We start from the raw sequence: 15,755 nt of genomic DNA, 5'->3' as shown, positions 1-15,755 counted from the left end.
CACCTCCTGATGACAATAAAATTGCTACAAGAAAAGAGAAGAAAAGAGAAGATATAGGAGAAAGGAAACTGCCTCATATTTGTATGAACTATGGTAACAACTTAAACATTAAAAAATAGAAGGAAGTCATGAGAGTAAAATCACTTGATCATGAGAGTAAAATCACTTGAGAAGAAAAGAGAAGTAACAACTTACCATAACCAGAATTGTATGAACTATAGTTTGCCTCAGAAATTATTATCAATTAAAATCACTTGATCAACTCATGAGAGTAATACAATAAAGTGCCTCAATTTTGTATGAATAAACACCTCATTTGACCATACATGGGAGAACATAGGGCAGGTGGAGAAATCAGATTAAAGGATAGAGTATGTTTGGTTGCCTGACCCAAAAAAACATAGACAGGAAGAAAACCAAGAGCAAGGAAAACAAAGCAGTAAGTCAACCTCCCATGAATAGTCATCAGTCAAATATATTTCATCATAGGCAAAATTCACAAAATGACCAAGGAAAACAAAGCAACAAGTCATACTCCCTTGATTGATCATCATTATAAAACATATCATCATAGGCAACTAAAGGCAACAGTTAAATATAAAATCATCACAGACCTGTAGAAAAGTCTCAGAATTATTAATTATCATCCACAGTTCCAGATTCAGTGTCATAGGCATAGAGCAAAGTATTAGGCATAGATCAAAGTATTACGCATAGAGCAAGGTATTAGGCATCATAGGCATAAGACTGGTCTGCTCAAATCTTTGCAAGGTGCTTCCTTAACCAAAGCACACGGTGTTTAGGCTCCATCTTCACAAAGCCATCACCTTGCCTTTTGTTGTCCAATAGGTAGGTAAGGCAAGTCATCAAATCCTCATCAGTGAAACCTGGAATACTCATGCAAATTTGATACAAATCAGGGTGGACATCTGTAGTCTGGATTACAACAGGTGCTTGGATAGCTTCAGCCAATTTGTTCACAGCTCCAGTAAGCCCTGTCATAATTCCCAGCTCTTCATCACTGAGTCTCCTTTTCTTTCCATATGATCCATAGGAACTACCAGCACCAGCGCCACTATGAGAAGGGCTGGCACTAGCAGAACCAGAAGCAGTAGTACCAATAAGACATGGTTCTTCAGATGCACCAGCACCTTCAGTGATATCCGAGATGGTGCCAAGGAGCTCATTGGAGGCCATGGCATACCTGCCAGTAGCCTGCCCAGCTCCAAATATAATTTGCATCTGCACATAGTTTTCAATTAGCACATTGAGGAATTCAGCATCCTTTGGGTTGTCTTTTGTATGGCCCAGCAGGTGTTCATCATCAAGGATGATTGTGAATGTATTCTCATCCCAATGAGCACTGCTTAGGTCCTTGAGCCTACAAACCCTGATCCATTTTTGACGTCACTTCCTCAAATGATTGTAGACCTGGGTGCCTGTGACTTCTTGGCCACTGAATTCAGACAGTGCCTTGGCAACAGAGTTGACATGGACCTCCTTGAACCCTTTATCCATTTTTACTCCTTGCCCAACCAAGTCTGCAAACTTCCTCAGGATAAAGGCTGACATCACAGGGGTCCAGCGCATGGCAGTCCTTGAGGTACTACCAGCAACAACTTGCTCAACTTCCATAGTCTATATACAATTGATAAGACATTTATAAAATTGAAGTCATAAGAAGAGGTAATGAAATGGCATCATAGCGTAGGTCCAGTTTTCTCAGCATATAAAAAATAATTAAGCTTCAAAGCAGAAAGTACAATTTCTCAGATTGTAAGGCTGATAACAAAAAACATCACTGCAGTTCACAATTTCTCTTAGCATATAAAAAATGATACAGTTTCAAGACAACAAACAAAAAACATAACTGCATATCACAATTTCTCTCAGCATATAAAAATAATTAAGTTCCACAAAAAACATCACTGCAGAGTACAATGTTTCTCAGATTGGTAAGGCTGATAACAAAAAACATCACTGCAGAGTACAATGTTTCTCAGATTGTAAGGCTGGTAACAAAAAACATCACTGCAGAGTACAATGTTTCTCAGATTGTAAGGCTGATAACAAAAAACATCACTGCAGAGTACAATGTTTCTTAGAATAAAACCACAAAGAAATTACACACGGCTAGACCCCCTATGCTGCCACATTTGAGTAGATATAACATCTTTTTGTTGGGTCCAAGTTTGGTTATCATGATCTGCATCAATGGCACCTTCCACATTAGCAATGTTTGGAGCCCAAGTGTTTTCCGATGGAAAATGTGAATCCAGCCCATATCTAAGAATCCAGTTGTGAAGGATGGTGCATGCTAACACAAGCTTAACTTGTGTCGGATATGGATGAAAAGGCTTGTTGTATAGAATCTTGAATCTATTCTTCAAGGCACCGAAAACTCTCTTAATTGTTACTCGGAGGGAAGAATGCCTTAGATTGAAGAGTTCTCTTGGATTGAGTGGATGATTTCCTCCACCAAATTCTCTTAGATGATATCTTGTGCTACGGTATGGAGGTAGAAATCCAGGTCTAACAGCATAACCAACGTCAACTAAATAGAATTTTCCTAGTTCAAAGAATTCGAGTTAGTTTGATTGTGAAGTAATTTAAAAGCATATTCAAACATGTTATGGAATTACCTGGTGGCACGATGAGGCCATCAGATCTTTCCAATGCATCCGATAGAATTAAGGCATCATGAGCTAAACCTTCCCAGCCAGCAAGAACATAGGTAAATCTCAAATCAAAATCAACAGCTGCTAGAACATTTTGTGTCATTGTGTGCTTTCTACCCATGAAGGCTTCTCTCATTGAACTAGGAACCCTAGCCAATACATGTGTGCCATCAATGGCACCAACGCAATCCTAAATGTTTAAGTTAAAATGATTAAAACAAAGACAATACTAACAGATTTCAATTAAATTGTTAATGTGCAATCCTAAATGGAATGGAAAGTACCTTGAAGTACGAGTACCATCTTCTACTAACATGAATTTTGGGATGGACAGAGGTGGAAGGAGGGGTGATCATCTCAGTGCGTAGCTCACCAATTGCACTTAACACCTCGTGAAAATATCTATTAATAGTCTCAGTAGATCTTCGGAAGGTGAATTTGAGAACTCTAAACCTTTGATTATGACCAACAACATGTAGAAACATTGCAACTTGTTCTTCTACAGAACTGTGAATACTATCCCTTAGCAAGTGTCGAGACCGAAACAAACCACAAAGCTCAAAGAAAGGGACCTTAGACATTCTAAGCAGATCCACACATTGGATATCATCAGATTCATAGATAAATCTAAGATTTGCCTGCCTCTCAATGTCCCTTTGAAACATTGGACCATATGTGACACGAGGATGAAAGAGTCTACGCGTAAGGCATGCAAACAACCAACAAGATATAGCAACAACCAATGTCGATACTCTCAACTTCAGCAAATGACGATTTGGACCCAACATATCTGAATAAATAAGATAAGAGAATTGTTGAATGAGAAAAAAAATTGTACTCTGCTCAGATTGAAAAAAACAAGCCAGGGTTGCTACATCTAATGATGTTCCTCCAAACTGGCTTGGTAACATCACTGAAAAATTGTACTCTGCTCAGATTGAACCAAAAAACATCACTGAGAAATTGAGATCTGCTCAGATTGAACCAAAAAACATCACTGAAAAATTGTGGTCTGCTCAGATTGAAAAAAAAAAACATCACTGAAAAAATTGTGGTCTGCTCAAATTTACAGAAAACATCACTGAAAACTGGTCCTAAGCTCAAACTAGGGGAGGGGTGGTGGCTAGCCTAGGAGCGATGGGTGGTGGCCGGTGGGAGTCTCAAGTCTGACACGCTTAGGGACTAGGGTATGCTCTTTGATGTGTAAGTGTAATATAACCAGTGAGAGTCTTAAATAAAGTTATGGATCAATTTGGGATATCGAACGGGCAACTCACAGGTGGGAAGTAATGTCTGAATCCGTGCCCGTCCGACTTCGGGTATGACATGGAACTACCCCATGAGTCAAAAAAATATATCCATGCCCATATCCGTCAGGTTGGATAACAGATGGATATCGAAATCCATAAATCAAATTGCCATCCCTACTCAGACAAGGACGTGTATGGCATCTGAAACAAAGCAGTGCCATAGAAATGAGGATATTAACTGACATCAAACAGAAAGAAAGATGTAATTATAAATGCTTAGGCGTGTGTTAGCTAAATAAAGTGCTCCGTAATGTAAGTACAATGCCCGTGCGTTGTGACGACACACAAGAATAATATTATACTTTATCTTAACCAAAAGACCTAAAATGATATGAGTTAAAAAGGAGTCGGACCCCCTTTTTTATGGCTCGCTCGTCCTTTTTAGCTAGCGGGGTGATACTATGTGGAGCAATGCGTTGTGTGCCTTCATCTCGTGTTGGGCTTGGGTGGTCACAGTCGATCTTTGAGGTAACGACACACTAATAGGGATTGGATGGTTTTCACGGCCTACCATAGGATAACAGCTTAATACTAGGGCGTGGGAAATAAATCTACGTGTTTTGCGCGTGATGCAGGACGACTATTGAAACTAGAGGTTTATAGTAGTAGAGATAAAGATTAAATATATAGGCGACATTTGTGTGCAATTATCTGGAATGAGCTTATGCCCCTTTTGGTTCAAGACGATGTATCGCAAACCAAGTTTCTGTATAAACTCCGTGCAAACCAACTAACAAAAATCACAAAAAATTATAAATGTACTCCAATGTTCACTTTACCACTATATAAAATTGCAAGTTCAAATTTATCATATATTAAAAATACAAAAAAGAAAAAAATTCTGATATAATTTTTACTTTTTTGCATCTTAATTTTTTTTCGAAAACGTGGGAGAGCTGCGTATCATTATATTAAGAAGAAAAAGTGAGGATAAAAACCTCTTTTTATATCTTAAAAGTATATTTTTATATTTATTAATATATGATAAACTTGAACTTAAAATTTTATACAGTGCTAGAGTAGGCAAAGAAGTACATCTATAATTTTTAAGAATTTTTTATGACTTTTATTAGTTAGTCTACACAGAAAATTTGGTTTACACATAATACGTTGCCTTGTTCAATGAGTGGCAACGTGATGCGCCTTGTTCAATGAGTGGCAACGTGATGCGAAATGGAATCAGATAACGGTGTACACACCTCGTGTGTATGGTGGATTCTGTAGTCAACTGAATTTCTGGTACACTGCATGACCTTTTATTGTGCGTTTCTTCTTTCCAACTTCAAGCATACCTCAAGCTGGGTCAATACACTCAAAAAAGATACAGCATCAATTCGAAACTTGTAAACTGAAAAGACGACTCTCAGAGTTCCAGGCAGATTTTCTTCCCACTAGTATAGAGATGGTATTAACGGAAAGGGAAAAATTATTCCTTTTTGGTAAATTATAAGGTAAACTAATTACACTGGGCAAAATGTAAGGTGAACCTATCGGTAGATATACACAGTTTTCAGAACCGGTATACATTACTATTCAGATGAACTGTTTTCTAACAATGGACCACCTCTAATTCTCGTCTGAGATGGCATGGTTTCCCTAACCTTTGATTTGATTAGACCAACGGGGCCTTATGCACATGGAAATTAATTATTGAGAGAACAAAATCCTAGACGGAGCTCGTATCATGCATGACCGGGATGAATGTGCTGGAGGACTCCACTTTGAGTTGCCACAACGGCAGAACCCCTGGGAGCGATCTATGACGCCGACGTCCCCGCGTCGCCATTGTCGGAATTCGATGAACCGCCACCATTGGCCATCTCGGTGTCGCCGTCACTCTGTCCCATGAACAGGTCTGCCTTGCTACGCCTTAGTGATCCGACTTTCCTTTGTTCTAGAGCAAGACAAATTAGCATGCTATGAGCAACTTTTAAGCCGCGAACGCTCAGCAACGTTTAAGCCATGGACATTAACATGGTAGCAAATTTTGTGTCTTACTTTTGCTGGTTATCGTGTTGCGAGTCACTGCTAAGAAGTCCTCCCAGGTGTACCTCCGTAGCTCCTGCTTCTCTTCCTCAGAAAGCACGAAGTTTGGCTCCCTTCCACACATAAAAGCAGCCCTGCGCAACATTTGAATCATTAGCTACGCAGCAAATTATGCATCCACATCGTATCAAAGCAAACATCATTTGATCCCTGACAAATACAGTCAATGCCACATATCGGCATATTGGAGATATCCCTTGAACCAAATTAAGAATCAAAACAAGTAAACAACAATACAGGCAAAATTTACTTTAGAAATCAGGCGATGAGAAAGCCCAACAAAGAATGATAACAAAAGAAATCTGTATGGCACAATCAGAATTGGTAAGTTTGGTGAGAAAGCCAAACCACTGAACAGTAAACTCTGCGACATTTTGAATCATATGTTTTACCAGGGGAATAAGGAGAGATGAAATAGATAGGTTTTATGCATACAAGTGTTTCTTTCTTTTTTTCTCAAACACGCAATCTGCAGGAGAATTGTGTATCATTTCATTATGGTTTCAAACACAGGGGAAGAGGAAGAAATCGCCAACAACAACACACACACAGGCACGGCACTATAGAAGACTAGATCACGTGCCAGATGACTATTCAGGAAGGGCCATCATTCTTTCTTTCGGTTGATAAAAACATGACATAAAAAAATAATGGAATATAGCCTCAGGCTGCAAGATCATGTAGCAGTCTTTGAATCTTTGTGATCTGCATATCTTATCTGAAAGTTTCCTAAAATGTGCTTGTGTTACTGAGGTAGAACTAGAACCTGATGTTTCGGATGTTCAAAGGTGGTGCCGCTTCACTGAATCTTAACAGTACTCATCTAAATCTGCGTATAGGTCACTTTTTTGGTTCAGTGGCATTTGAACCTTGGGAATTAGTTTGAAATACCTGGGCACCAAAAAAAATGTGTTTTTCCGATGGTTGGTTGCTCATAACAGATGTTGGACAGCAGGCAGATTGGCTTATAGAGGTTTACCTCATCCAGTGCAATGTCCCTTGTGTGATCAGGAGGATGAGACCGTTGATCATATTGTCTAGTTGTGTGTTCTCAAGAACAGTGTGGTCACTTCTCTTTGCCACTAGACTACCAAATGTCTCTCCATTCCTCGAGGACAAGGGTTTCTTTTGTGAGGATGATCTAATCCGACTCGGCCAGGGGACTATGTCGGACGCACCACCGTGCCCTAATCGGGAGCGCAACAACCCGTTGCTTGTTGTCTCCTTTCACACCACATATAAAAACAGGGGAAATGGCTGGCACGTGAACCAACATTCGTCGTACCCTCTTTCACCAAACACACACGAGATCTGATCTATCTCTATACGGTTGGTGAAGGGAAGGCCACTGCCGCCATCCTCGATGCCAAGAGTCGAACACCGACCACCCTAATGGTGTTGGCATTGTCCCAAACCCTGAAGATATACTCTCTCTCTCTCTCTCTCTCTCTCTCTCTCTCTCTCTCTCTCTATATATATATATATATATATATATATATATATATATATATATATATATATATATATATATTCTACCGTGTCTAGTGGCTAGGTTTACGAGCTAAGCTCATTAAAAGTCTAGCAGATGTATCTGAGCCATGGTTTTAGGCTTGGACCCTAACCTTAGATACTAGACTACCTTGCTGGCTGTAAGGGTTTAGAGCATTTAGAAGTGGTTGCTAGGTAGATGGCTTGATTCTTTCAGGCCTGATCGTGTGCTTTTTCTGTTACGGACGCATTTGCAACTAGTTTCTAATCTTGTCCATGTGCTGATTTGGACTACAGTGAATGCATGCATATAAGTAAAATCTGCATGCCATAACTCGTGAACTAACTGGAGTTCAGATAGAACACCAGAAGGATAGACAGTTGGGTATTAGTGAGAAATAAGACAGAACATTGCATGATCCTATTTAAAGCTAGGCAAAAAATACTATGCCAGCAGGCTAACTTATTGCTTTGAACACCATCTAAGTATATCAGATCGCATCAAGATGCTATGGGCATTAGCTTGTGTTGGGAAAAGGTAAAAAGTTAAGTAAGAATGGTAGAAATCTTGTGGTCAAACAGAGGTGTGCAGTCATAGTCAAGTTAATACCTATCATAAAGCCGGGCTGCTTCGTCCTGTGTCCCAACAGTACCCAAGTGAATCTGTTTCTTGTCAACTTTTATGGCAGCCTGCCATTTCATATTTTTGAAATAAACCCCCCTCATAATGCATGGCTCTTGATCCACATACTGCTTTCTTCTATGCCGTTTTCTGCACTTGATTTCCTTGCCTGAAGTAATAAGGGAAAAAATGCATTTATCTTATCAGCTGTGGAGTAAACTGTAATGTACAACTGAAGAGGATTAAGACACACGAAAGAAAAGGTACAAGGAGCCCTTTAGGGAATAGCTACAGGCCCTAAGAGCAACTCCAGTAGTTCTCTAAAAGGCTTTCTAAATCAATAATTTAGTTAGTTGACATAAAAACTTATCTCCAACAGTTCTCTAAATGAACTTCCTAAATTTAGCAACTTCTCATCTAACCTCATTTCCTCTCTACATTTGACAACCATTTAGCAACTCCTTAAACAAAAATGTTGGCTGCATTATATAGATAATGAAAGTAATTGATGACATTTGTGACTTGTTTTTTGGACTTGAATAAATACAAAACAAAACTACAACCTATTTAGAGAACTTTTGGAGAACTCTCATTTTTTTACTCCCAAAGTTATTTAGTAACTTCTTAAATCTGTGATTTAGAGAGCTAAAATTTACATAACTATTAGAGTTGCTCTAATGATACATTACCAGCACAGTTATACAAGAAAAAAATTGTCATGCAAAAAAATCCTATTGCAAACTACTCCCTCCGTTCTTTTTTATTTGTCGCGTTTTAGTTCAAAAATAAACTAGGGGGCGACAAATATTCGAGAACGGAGGTAGTATATCTTTAAGGACATTTCAGATTGTGACAATGAAGAAAGCACAAGTTCTCTGAGATTTCGAATACAGAATTCTAAAATATAAACTTCTATTTAAGTACCATAACCACAAGTAACCTGGACATAAAGTGAAGAAATGCCAATAATACAGAATAAGGATGAAGTATAGACCTGGATAGTACTGGGTTTTCTCTTCCTTTGAATCATCAGAACCATTTGAGGATTTTATGAGCACATCAGAAGTCTTTGCCTGTGAGGAAAAGGCAATTTTTGTTAAGCAAAATCATACTTGCCATTGTAGCCATCAAATATTCAGTAAAGCTTGAAGCAGAATGCAAGTACTACACAAATGTCACTACAAAACTCATCGGGATATCTTAAGTAGAAAAGGATACAATAAGCAGGCAATATCTACACAAACCGTGATATTTTTTATTCCGTTATCTAGAAAATCATTTCAGTGTGAGTGTGAGCATGTGCACCAATATACTCCTGTGCAAAATACTTCCTCAACATACAAAAAGTAATTATGCATACCAAGGGTAGTGGATGCACACTGAATGGCTTCACATTGGAGTGTGCAACTTCCACAGTTTTTTCATTTTCAATCGGCTTAGGAAGATCAACTGGCAATGAGTCTTTCCCTGAAATAAAAAGCTAAACTCATGAGATTACTCAAAACATATATCCAACATCTTTGTTGATATAGATATAGATGATCCCAGATAAGGCTTTATACTTCTGTTAACGTCAAATATGGTATCTTCATTAGGTTCTAGTAGTAGAGAAAAAGAATACTTCTTTATTCTCGAATACGCGGGAGAGTTGTGCATCATTATATTAAGAAGAGAGAAAAAGAAAAGGGGAAGATCCCCAGTACAGCAGAACACTCTGACACAGCCAGAACTAACACTAGGTCAAACACCAAACAAACAAAAAAATCCTAGGTGGGGAAAAGTGACTGGTGCTACTGTTTGTTTCGTTGGAATTGAATTACATTCTAATAATCATAATTTAGACACAAACTAGTTAAGTTAATATATTTGTATACGTAATATATTTGTATATTATCCTAAATCATATTAGAGAGATAGCTATAGAGAAGCAAGTAGAAGAGTGTGCTATAAGTTGTACATTAGAAAAGTAGCATGTAAATCTATAGAATCAATTTCTATCTCTCACTCCATGAATTTGAGATAAACTTATATATAAACTTTGGAAAGTTGGGGAATGTCACATTCTAAAAAAATAGTGTACTCCATTAGTTAGATTCCAATTCTTCAAAATGAAGGGAAACAAACGAGGCCTTAGATTATATTGGCACACTGCAACCTATGAATTTTTATGGAGCAGCTCCAAGTATCACAGGTGCACTGACCATTGCTGGAGAGGGAAGAAAGTTATGGTCCTTGGCTGGGGCTCGGGGTATATCCCATCCCTCTTGACTGCCCCCCATCTCAGAACTCAGAAGGCTAGGCTCTCAGCTCCTTTGGTCTTCTGGCCGTCTGTAGTGCAAGGACAGTGCTGTGTGTGTGAGTTGGTATGTATTCTTGTGTTGGGTGGGGTTCTCAGTTCTCACCCCTACCCCCACCCCTTTATCATCTTAATTGATGATGTGCTGCTCTCATGCGTCTTCGAGGAAAAAATGTGCTATGCTACTTCATATACAGAAAAAGATGTTCTTTTCATAACATAAATCCTATGAACAATTTTTACATCTTGCAAGATATTTCAAGGTACGAAATGAGTTCCTATTACCAGAACAAAGACCCAATAGTCGGCGTCGCCTCAAGCTAACCATACTTCAAATGCCACCTGCAAAAGAGTCAGAAACATCAAGAGATAATAGACAACTGCTAAATTCAAGACTAAAATAAGAATAAGAAAAAAGCATGTTTACGATGGCACTAGTGACTAGCCATCATGTGGGCTAGAGCCCACACTAACAGCACTCGTGTTTTATATCGCGCACATTGTTCAAAGATGCAACACAATGATGTTTGGATACTTTTAAGACTTGCCACATCAGTGCAGAGTGCACAAATACGACCACTGAGATAGACATGTTTAATCGTTACATGTATTGTAGAGTACAACCGAATTTCCATGAAAATGAGAATGCAAGGATCTGTACAAAAATGCAATATACATGCCAGAATAGTGTGGTGTGGAAGTCTATGCCTGCCTATCAGCTTCTTAAATTACGTGGCCAGAAATGAGAGACGACATCAAATCTTCAACAAAATCAACTTTTTGGACAAAATTAAAGACTTCTGTAAAAGATATAGAGGATACAATCACAAAAAAGGATGAAGTTATTTGCTATTTGCATAGGATGATAAAGACATAAAGTTCCAACTCATCAATCCAGTTCAATGTATTTTCCACAATTCTTGCAATGAGTATTCTATGATCTCAATTCTCAACTGATCTTTCAATCACCTTTAAAAAATGAGTCCACTCCACAATTTCTTTCTCGAAAACACAAGAGAGTTGTGCCTCATTATATTAAGAAGAGAAAAGAGCAAGAGCCCAAACAACCTCACAAACACCACACACATGCGCTCACGCCCCAACAATTAAAGGAATACATTCTTACCCGTGACAAAATACCACACAACACGATCACTAGTGAGCTAAACACTCTAACTAGGGGGGGGGGGAGCAGTCAAGAATGATAGCCCTCGAGCCCCAGCCATAGACCACAAGCGGCGCTCCTTGCTGGCTATGATCAGATCACCAGCTAGGTTTGGAGCTGCTCCATCAAAAACACACTCATTGTGATGGTTCGATATAGCCCAAGCTCCGAATATAATGAGTGAATTAATTCCTTGTCTCATCAACCCATCAACGGTGCTGCTGCTAGCTTTCTCCCACCAAGCATGGAAAGATAATTCTGTAGGCTGATAGGAAATGTCTGAAGACCAGCCTCTCTGAACAGATTGTACCAAAATTCTCTTGCGAACACACAATGGACAAGGAGATGGTCGATAGTGGACTCCGGATGAGCCAGCCCACGACGTGCTAGGTGATTAGCCGACCAGCACTTATTGTGCACGATCAGCCATACAAAGAAGCGACATTTGGGTAGTGCCCATGATTACCAAATCCTTTCCACGGTCCAAAAAGAGTAGAACCTACAAAGGAACCTTTGTATGCCGACTTAGCCGAGTATTGTCCATTAGAGAAGAGCCTGATAAGTGTATATCCTCAACCTCTAGCTGAAGATGAAAATCCATCATGAGATCCCATAAATGAAGATAGTCAACAATCATAGCAACTGCGATAGCTCCTTGAATGTCCAAAATCCAAGCCCGGTTAGTGAGGGCTTCCCGGACAGTGTGCCGATTAATAATCCTATAAGGGATAGCCACGAAAAGGTGAGGGGAAAGGTCTGCAATGCATTGCCCATGGAGCCACCAATCTGTCCAGAAAAGCGTATGTGCACCATGTCTAATTATAGAAATCACTTCTACTGAGAAGAAGGCTCTCACTTGCTCGGGCATATGGAATTGGAGAGCACTCCACTCCACAATCACTTAAATATCATAAGGAACTGACAGCTAAATACATGGATATGCAGGGCCTAATTCTAAAATTCATAGTATTGATATAGGAGGCATATAATCCAATTGAGTCAAATGGATTATTTGCAACCCCTGAGCATGAAAAGACTATAGACATAGGGGTGTTTGGTTTGAAGAATCAATCCATTCTAGATGAGCTGGTGCATCATGAGGCAATCCCACAAATTTGGTGTAATGAACTCATTCCACATATTATTACTAGTTATTAGCCTATAAGGAATGAAATGGTGATTGATCGCGAAAGGGCCTCTAGCCTAGTGGTTAAAGGCTTCCGAATAGCACCTCCATGTCCCGGGTTCGATCCCCCTCGGGGCGAATTTCTGGCTTGGTTAAAAAGTCTCCTCGTTGTGCCCCGCCCGCTCCCGGGTTACGTTCTACGTGCCACCATCCGACTGGGTCATTGCAGAGTGGCCAGTGACGGTCCGCTATTGATGAGGGGCAGGGTTCAGAGATTTTCTCGGCCAAGACCATGTTTCAGTCTCTTCTTAGCCTTCAGTGGGTTGCCGTCTTGAGTACTGACCCTAGACATTGTACCGGGAGGGCGGTCTTTCCCTCCCCGATCGTGTTTTTTTTTTTGAAATGGTGATTGATCAACTCATTCCATTCCACAAAACCAAACAAGAAAGTGAGAAGTACGAAGATGATGGACTACCTCATTCCTCAAATCAAACACGTTGATAGTAACCAACATGCATCCATAGTCACAAACCCCAACACTTCCATTCTGATAATCTGAAAGGAACTAAACATATAATACAGACCCAGAACGGCAACAGATGATCAGTATTAGTGACAAAAGGCTGATTTTTTCAAAAAACCATCCTACTGCACCTCATTTCTGAAAGGGTCCCGTTCCTACCACATGGGGGCACTAGTCCGATTAAGCAAAACTGAATGGGAGAGCAACCTAAATGCAGTAAAGTCCAATGAATAAACCGCCCCCTAAAAATAGAAGCAAGGATTATGTCAGTGTACTTGTCACCACTGCCAGTTAGCACAAATGAGCAGGCACAGTCCAGGGCCTACAGAATGTTGCTATACACCAGAGAGTTAAGTCCTGCGGACAGGAGCTTCTCTTTGAAGCGTAAATTTGGTAACAAATAAAAGGGTCAGCGCATATCACCTCGTCCTGCAATAAGGCTCCAAACGCTCATACGGCTACAGAGAATTGCACGATCTAACATTTAAAACCAATAAGTACAAAAAAAATCAAGGCTTGCCCCTCAAAGACTCATTGTTAGGCGCAGTTCTTGAACAACAGCAGATATGTTTTATATGGTTGTTACGCATACCATCGTCGACCTAACGGGAGGGGAAAAACATGAATCAATCAGAAACAGGTGGGTGGCGAGACGTCTCGCCCAACCACCTCCTCAGCCACCCAACTCTGGGCACCCCGCAAAAAAACGAACAATCCGAAGAAACCCTCCGGAACGCGAGAATTCCGGCGCCAGCGCGTCCCAACCACCGCCACCTTCCAATCAATCCGCCGCCACGAGTCCACAACAACAACAAAACTCACGACGCAGCGCAGGAACCCGCCGGCGCGGAAAAGTACGACGCGAAATTCAGTAACGACAGCCAGCCAGCCAGAATTCAGGAACGAAGACGACGGCACGCGCGCGCTGGGCAGCGGCGAATCGGCCGTCAATGCAGCGCGACGTCCAACAGGCACGGAGAGGTGTAACGACTAACGAGACGGTGAAGAGGGTACATACCGGCGGTGCCGGCCGGTCGGCCGGCGGCGGCGGGTGGTGCGAGGCTGCGGAGCGGGCGCGAGACGGTAAGGAAGGGGTGGGGGAGGAAAAAGAAGTTGGTAGGAGAAGTTGACGAGGGATACAAAGAGGGTGGCTCACATCTACTACCACCTTTGTTTCTCTCTCTAGCCCTTCCCCTCTCCTTCTCCTCTCGTGCGATGCGAGGCTGCGACGACGAGGTGAGACGACTCTTATCTACGGGCCCGACCGCCTCGGCGCCTCCCCCACGCCACGCCCACACCTGCTCGCTCGCCTCTGGTGGTTTCTCTCTCTCCCTACATCTCCTCCCGTTAATTACTTGAAGATATCCTTCCATCCGTTGCGTTTATTCATTTATTTTATTTTATTTTTTGTGAAGGGCGCGGCGCGTTGGCTGCTGGTGCCTGGTGGGCTGGTGGTTGTGGTGGCGCGTTGGCTGAGGATGGATGGACGGGTTTGCCCCGACTGCCCGGGGGCCTCGTTCGGTAGGCCCGTGGACTTCTCAAGGTCAAGGGAGACGCTGATCAGGGTTTACCATCTCATTTTCCATTTCTCGTGATGAGCGAAATCGAATTTCGTTATTTGTGAGTGGTTTGTAAAATCAAACTAATCGGTTATCCATACGTTGCGACGTCATAACAATACTCACGTAAATTATCCACCAAAAAGATCTCAAGATTTTTTATTGATTGTCTCCACTCTTCACATAATATTTTTTATGAACGCACAGGTATCATATGCAACAAATCAAAGACCCCCATCACTCGCCTTCCCCACTTCCAAGGTTTTATAGAGCAGAAGGTGAAGAGAAGAGACGGACGTACATGTTCGTTGCCGAAGAATGACACGACAAAGACCTAGTCATTTGGAGGCGATATAGGTAGTATACCGCTAGATATATAGGGAGAGAGCACGCAAGCGGAGAAAGAAGCCCAGCCGGAGCAGCTCCAAACCGAGAGGCACCCGCACCATGCATCAATCCGAAAAGGGTGAGAGAATGCGAGTGTCTTCCCAGCCCTAGACCCGCCGAAGCGACAAAACACCACCACCAACTCCGTATCATATGTCAACTGCTGCCACGCTACGGACCTTGGTTGTCTAATATCTCAGACATGGACTCTTCATCACCAAGATAACCTAAGCGTGACAGACACCATGTCCTCCTCGATTGCATGCACGGAGAAAGGCCAGGAGCATGACCGACTCGCCTCATACCGGCGTCGACGAGCGTCGGTCGACTAGCGGCTGCTACTAGGGCTAGAAAAATAGCTCAAGGCTCGTGAGCCGGCTCGGGCTCGAGCAGGCTCGGCTCGGCTCGCGAGCCTAGACGAGCCCGAGCCGAGCCTAATTTCGTGGCTCGCTACACTACCGAGTCGAGCCGAGCCGAGCCGGCTCGGTGAGGCTCGCGAGCCGGTTCGAGGCTCGGCCCAACCAACTTACCAGAGGCCCAAGGAGAGCAAACCCT

At 41.6% G+C, this 15,755-nt stretch overlaps 2 protein-coding genes across 6 annotated transcripts; both read right to left on the bottom strand.

Annotated features, from left to right (window-relative positions):
* Positions 1-1,831: 1,831 nt before the first annotated feature.
* Positions 1,832-5,667, bottom strand: LOC124188232 (uncharacterized). Of its 5 annotated transcripts, NM_001401352.1 has the most exons (5): positions 5,188-5,667; positions 3,956-4,129; positions 2,963-3,468; positions 2,643-2,868; positions 1,843-2,569 (listed from the first exon to the last, which is right to left on the bottom strand). In NM_001401352.1, the coding sequence occupies exons 3-5, from the start codon at positions 3,464-3,466 to the stop codon at positions 2,124-2,126; spliced, it is 1,176 nt and encodes a 391-aa protein (NP_001388281.1). In that variant the 5' UTR covers positions 3,467-3,468; positions 3,956-4,129; positions 5,188-5,667; the 3' UTR covers positions 1,843-2,123. The 5 variants fall into 5 exon arrangements, 3 of the variants coding, with proteins under 3 accessions (NP_001388280.1, NP_001388281.1, NP_001388279.1); NM_001401351.1 differs by having other exon boundaries at positions 1,832-2,554; positions 2,963-4,129; NR_174686.1 differs by lacking the exon at positions 2,963-3,468 and having other exon boundaries at positions 2,643-2,711.
* Positions 5,399-14,563, bottom strand: LOC100285135 (uncharacterized). Its single transcript, NM_001158029.1, has 7 exons — positions 14,273-14,563; positions 10,726-10,782; positions 9,505-9,611; positions 9,139-9,217; positions 8,133-8,313; positions 5,987-6,108; positions 5,399-5,882 (listed from the first exon to the last, which is right to left on the bottom strand). The coding sequence occupies exons 2-7, from the start codon at positions 10,766-10,768 to the stop codon at positions 5,746-5,748; spliced, it is 669 nt and encodes a 222-aa protein (NP_001151501.1). The 5' UTR covers positions 10,769-10,782; positions 14,273-14,563; the 3' UTR covers positions 5,399-5,745.
* Positions 14,564-15,755: the final 1,192 nt, after the last annotated feature.

Source organism: Zea mays, chromosome 5 (assembly GCF_902167145.1).
Source record: "Zea mays cultivar B73 chromosome 5, Zm-B73-REFERENCE-NAM-5.0, whole genome shotgun sequence".
NCBI classification, from domain to species: Eukaryota; Viridiplantae; Streptophyta; class Magnoliopsida; order Poales; family Poaceae; genus Zea; species Zea mays.
Note: the sequence above shows the minus strand (reverse complement) of the source record. Positions and strands in the feature narration are given on the sequence as shown.

Excerpts from the sequence above, each read along its gene's own strand:
- LOC100285135 (NM_001158029.1), bottom strand. The coding sequence starts at position 10,768 with ATGGTTAGCTTGAGGCGACGCCGACTATTGGGTCTTTGTTCTG. Across the intron at positions 8,314-9,138 it reads GAAAACCCAGTACTATCCAG|GCAAGGAAATCAAGTGCAGA; the intron begins GTCTATACTTCA and ends TTATTACTTCAG. Across the intron at positions 5,883-5,986 it reads CAACACGATAACCAGCAAAA|AACAAAGGAAAGTCGGATCA; the intron begins GTAAGACACAAA and ends GTCTTGCTCTAG.
- LOC124188232 (NM_001401350.1), bottom strand. The coding sequence starts at position 3,589 with ATGTTACCAAGCCAGTTTGGAGGAACATCATTAGATGTAGCAACCCTG. Across the intron at positions 2,869-2,962 it reads GATGGTACTCGTACTTCAAG|GATTGCGTTGGTGCCATTGA; the intron begins GTACTTTCCATT and ends TTAAACATTTAG. Across the intron at positions 2,570-2,642 it reads TGGCCTCATCGTGCCACCAG|GAAAATTCTATTTAGTTGAC; the intron begins GTAATTCCATAA and ends TCTTTGAACTAG.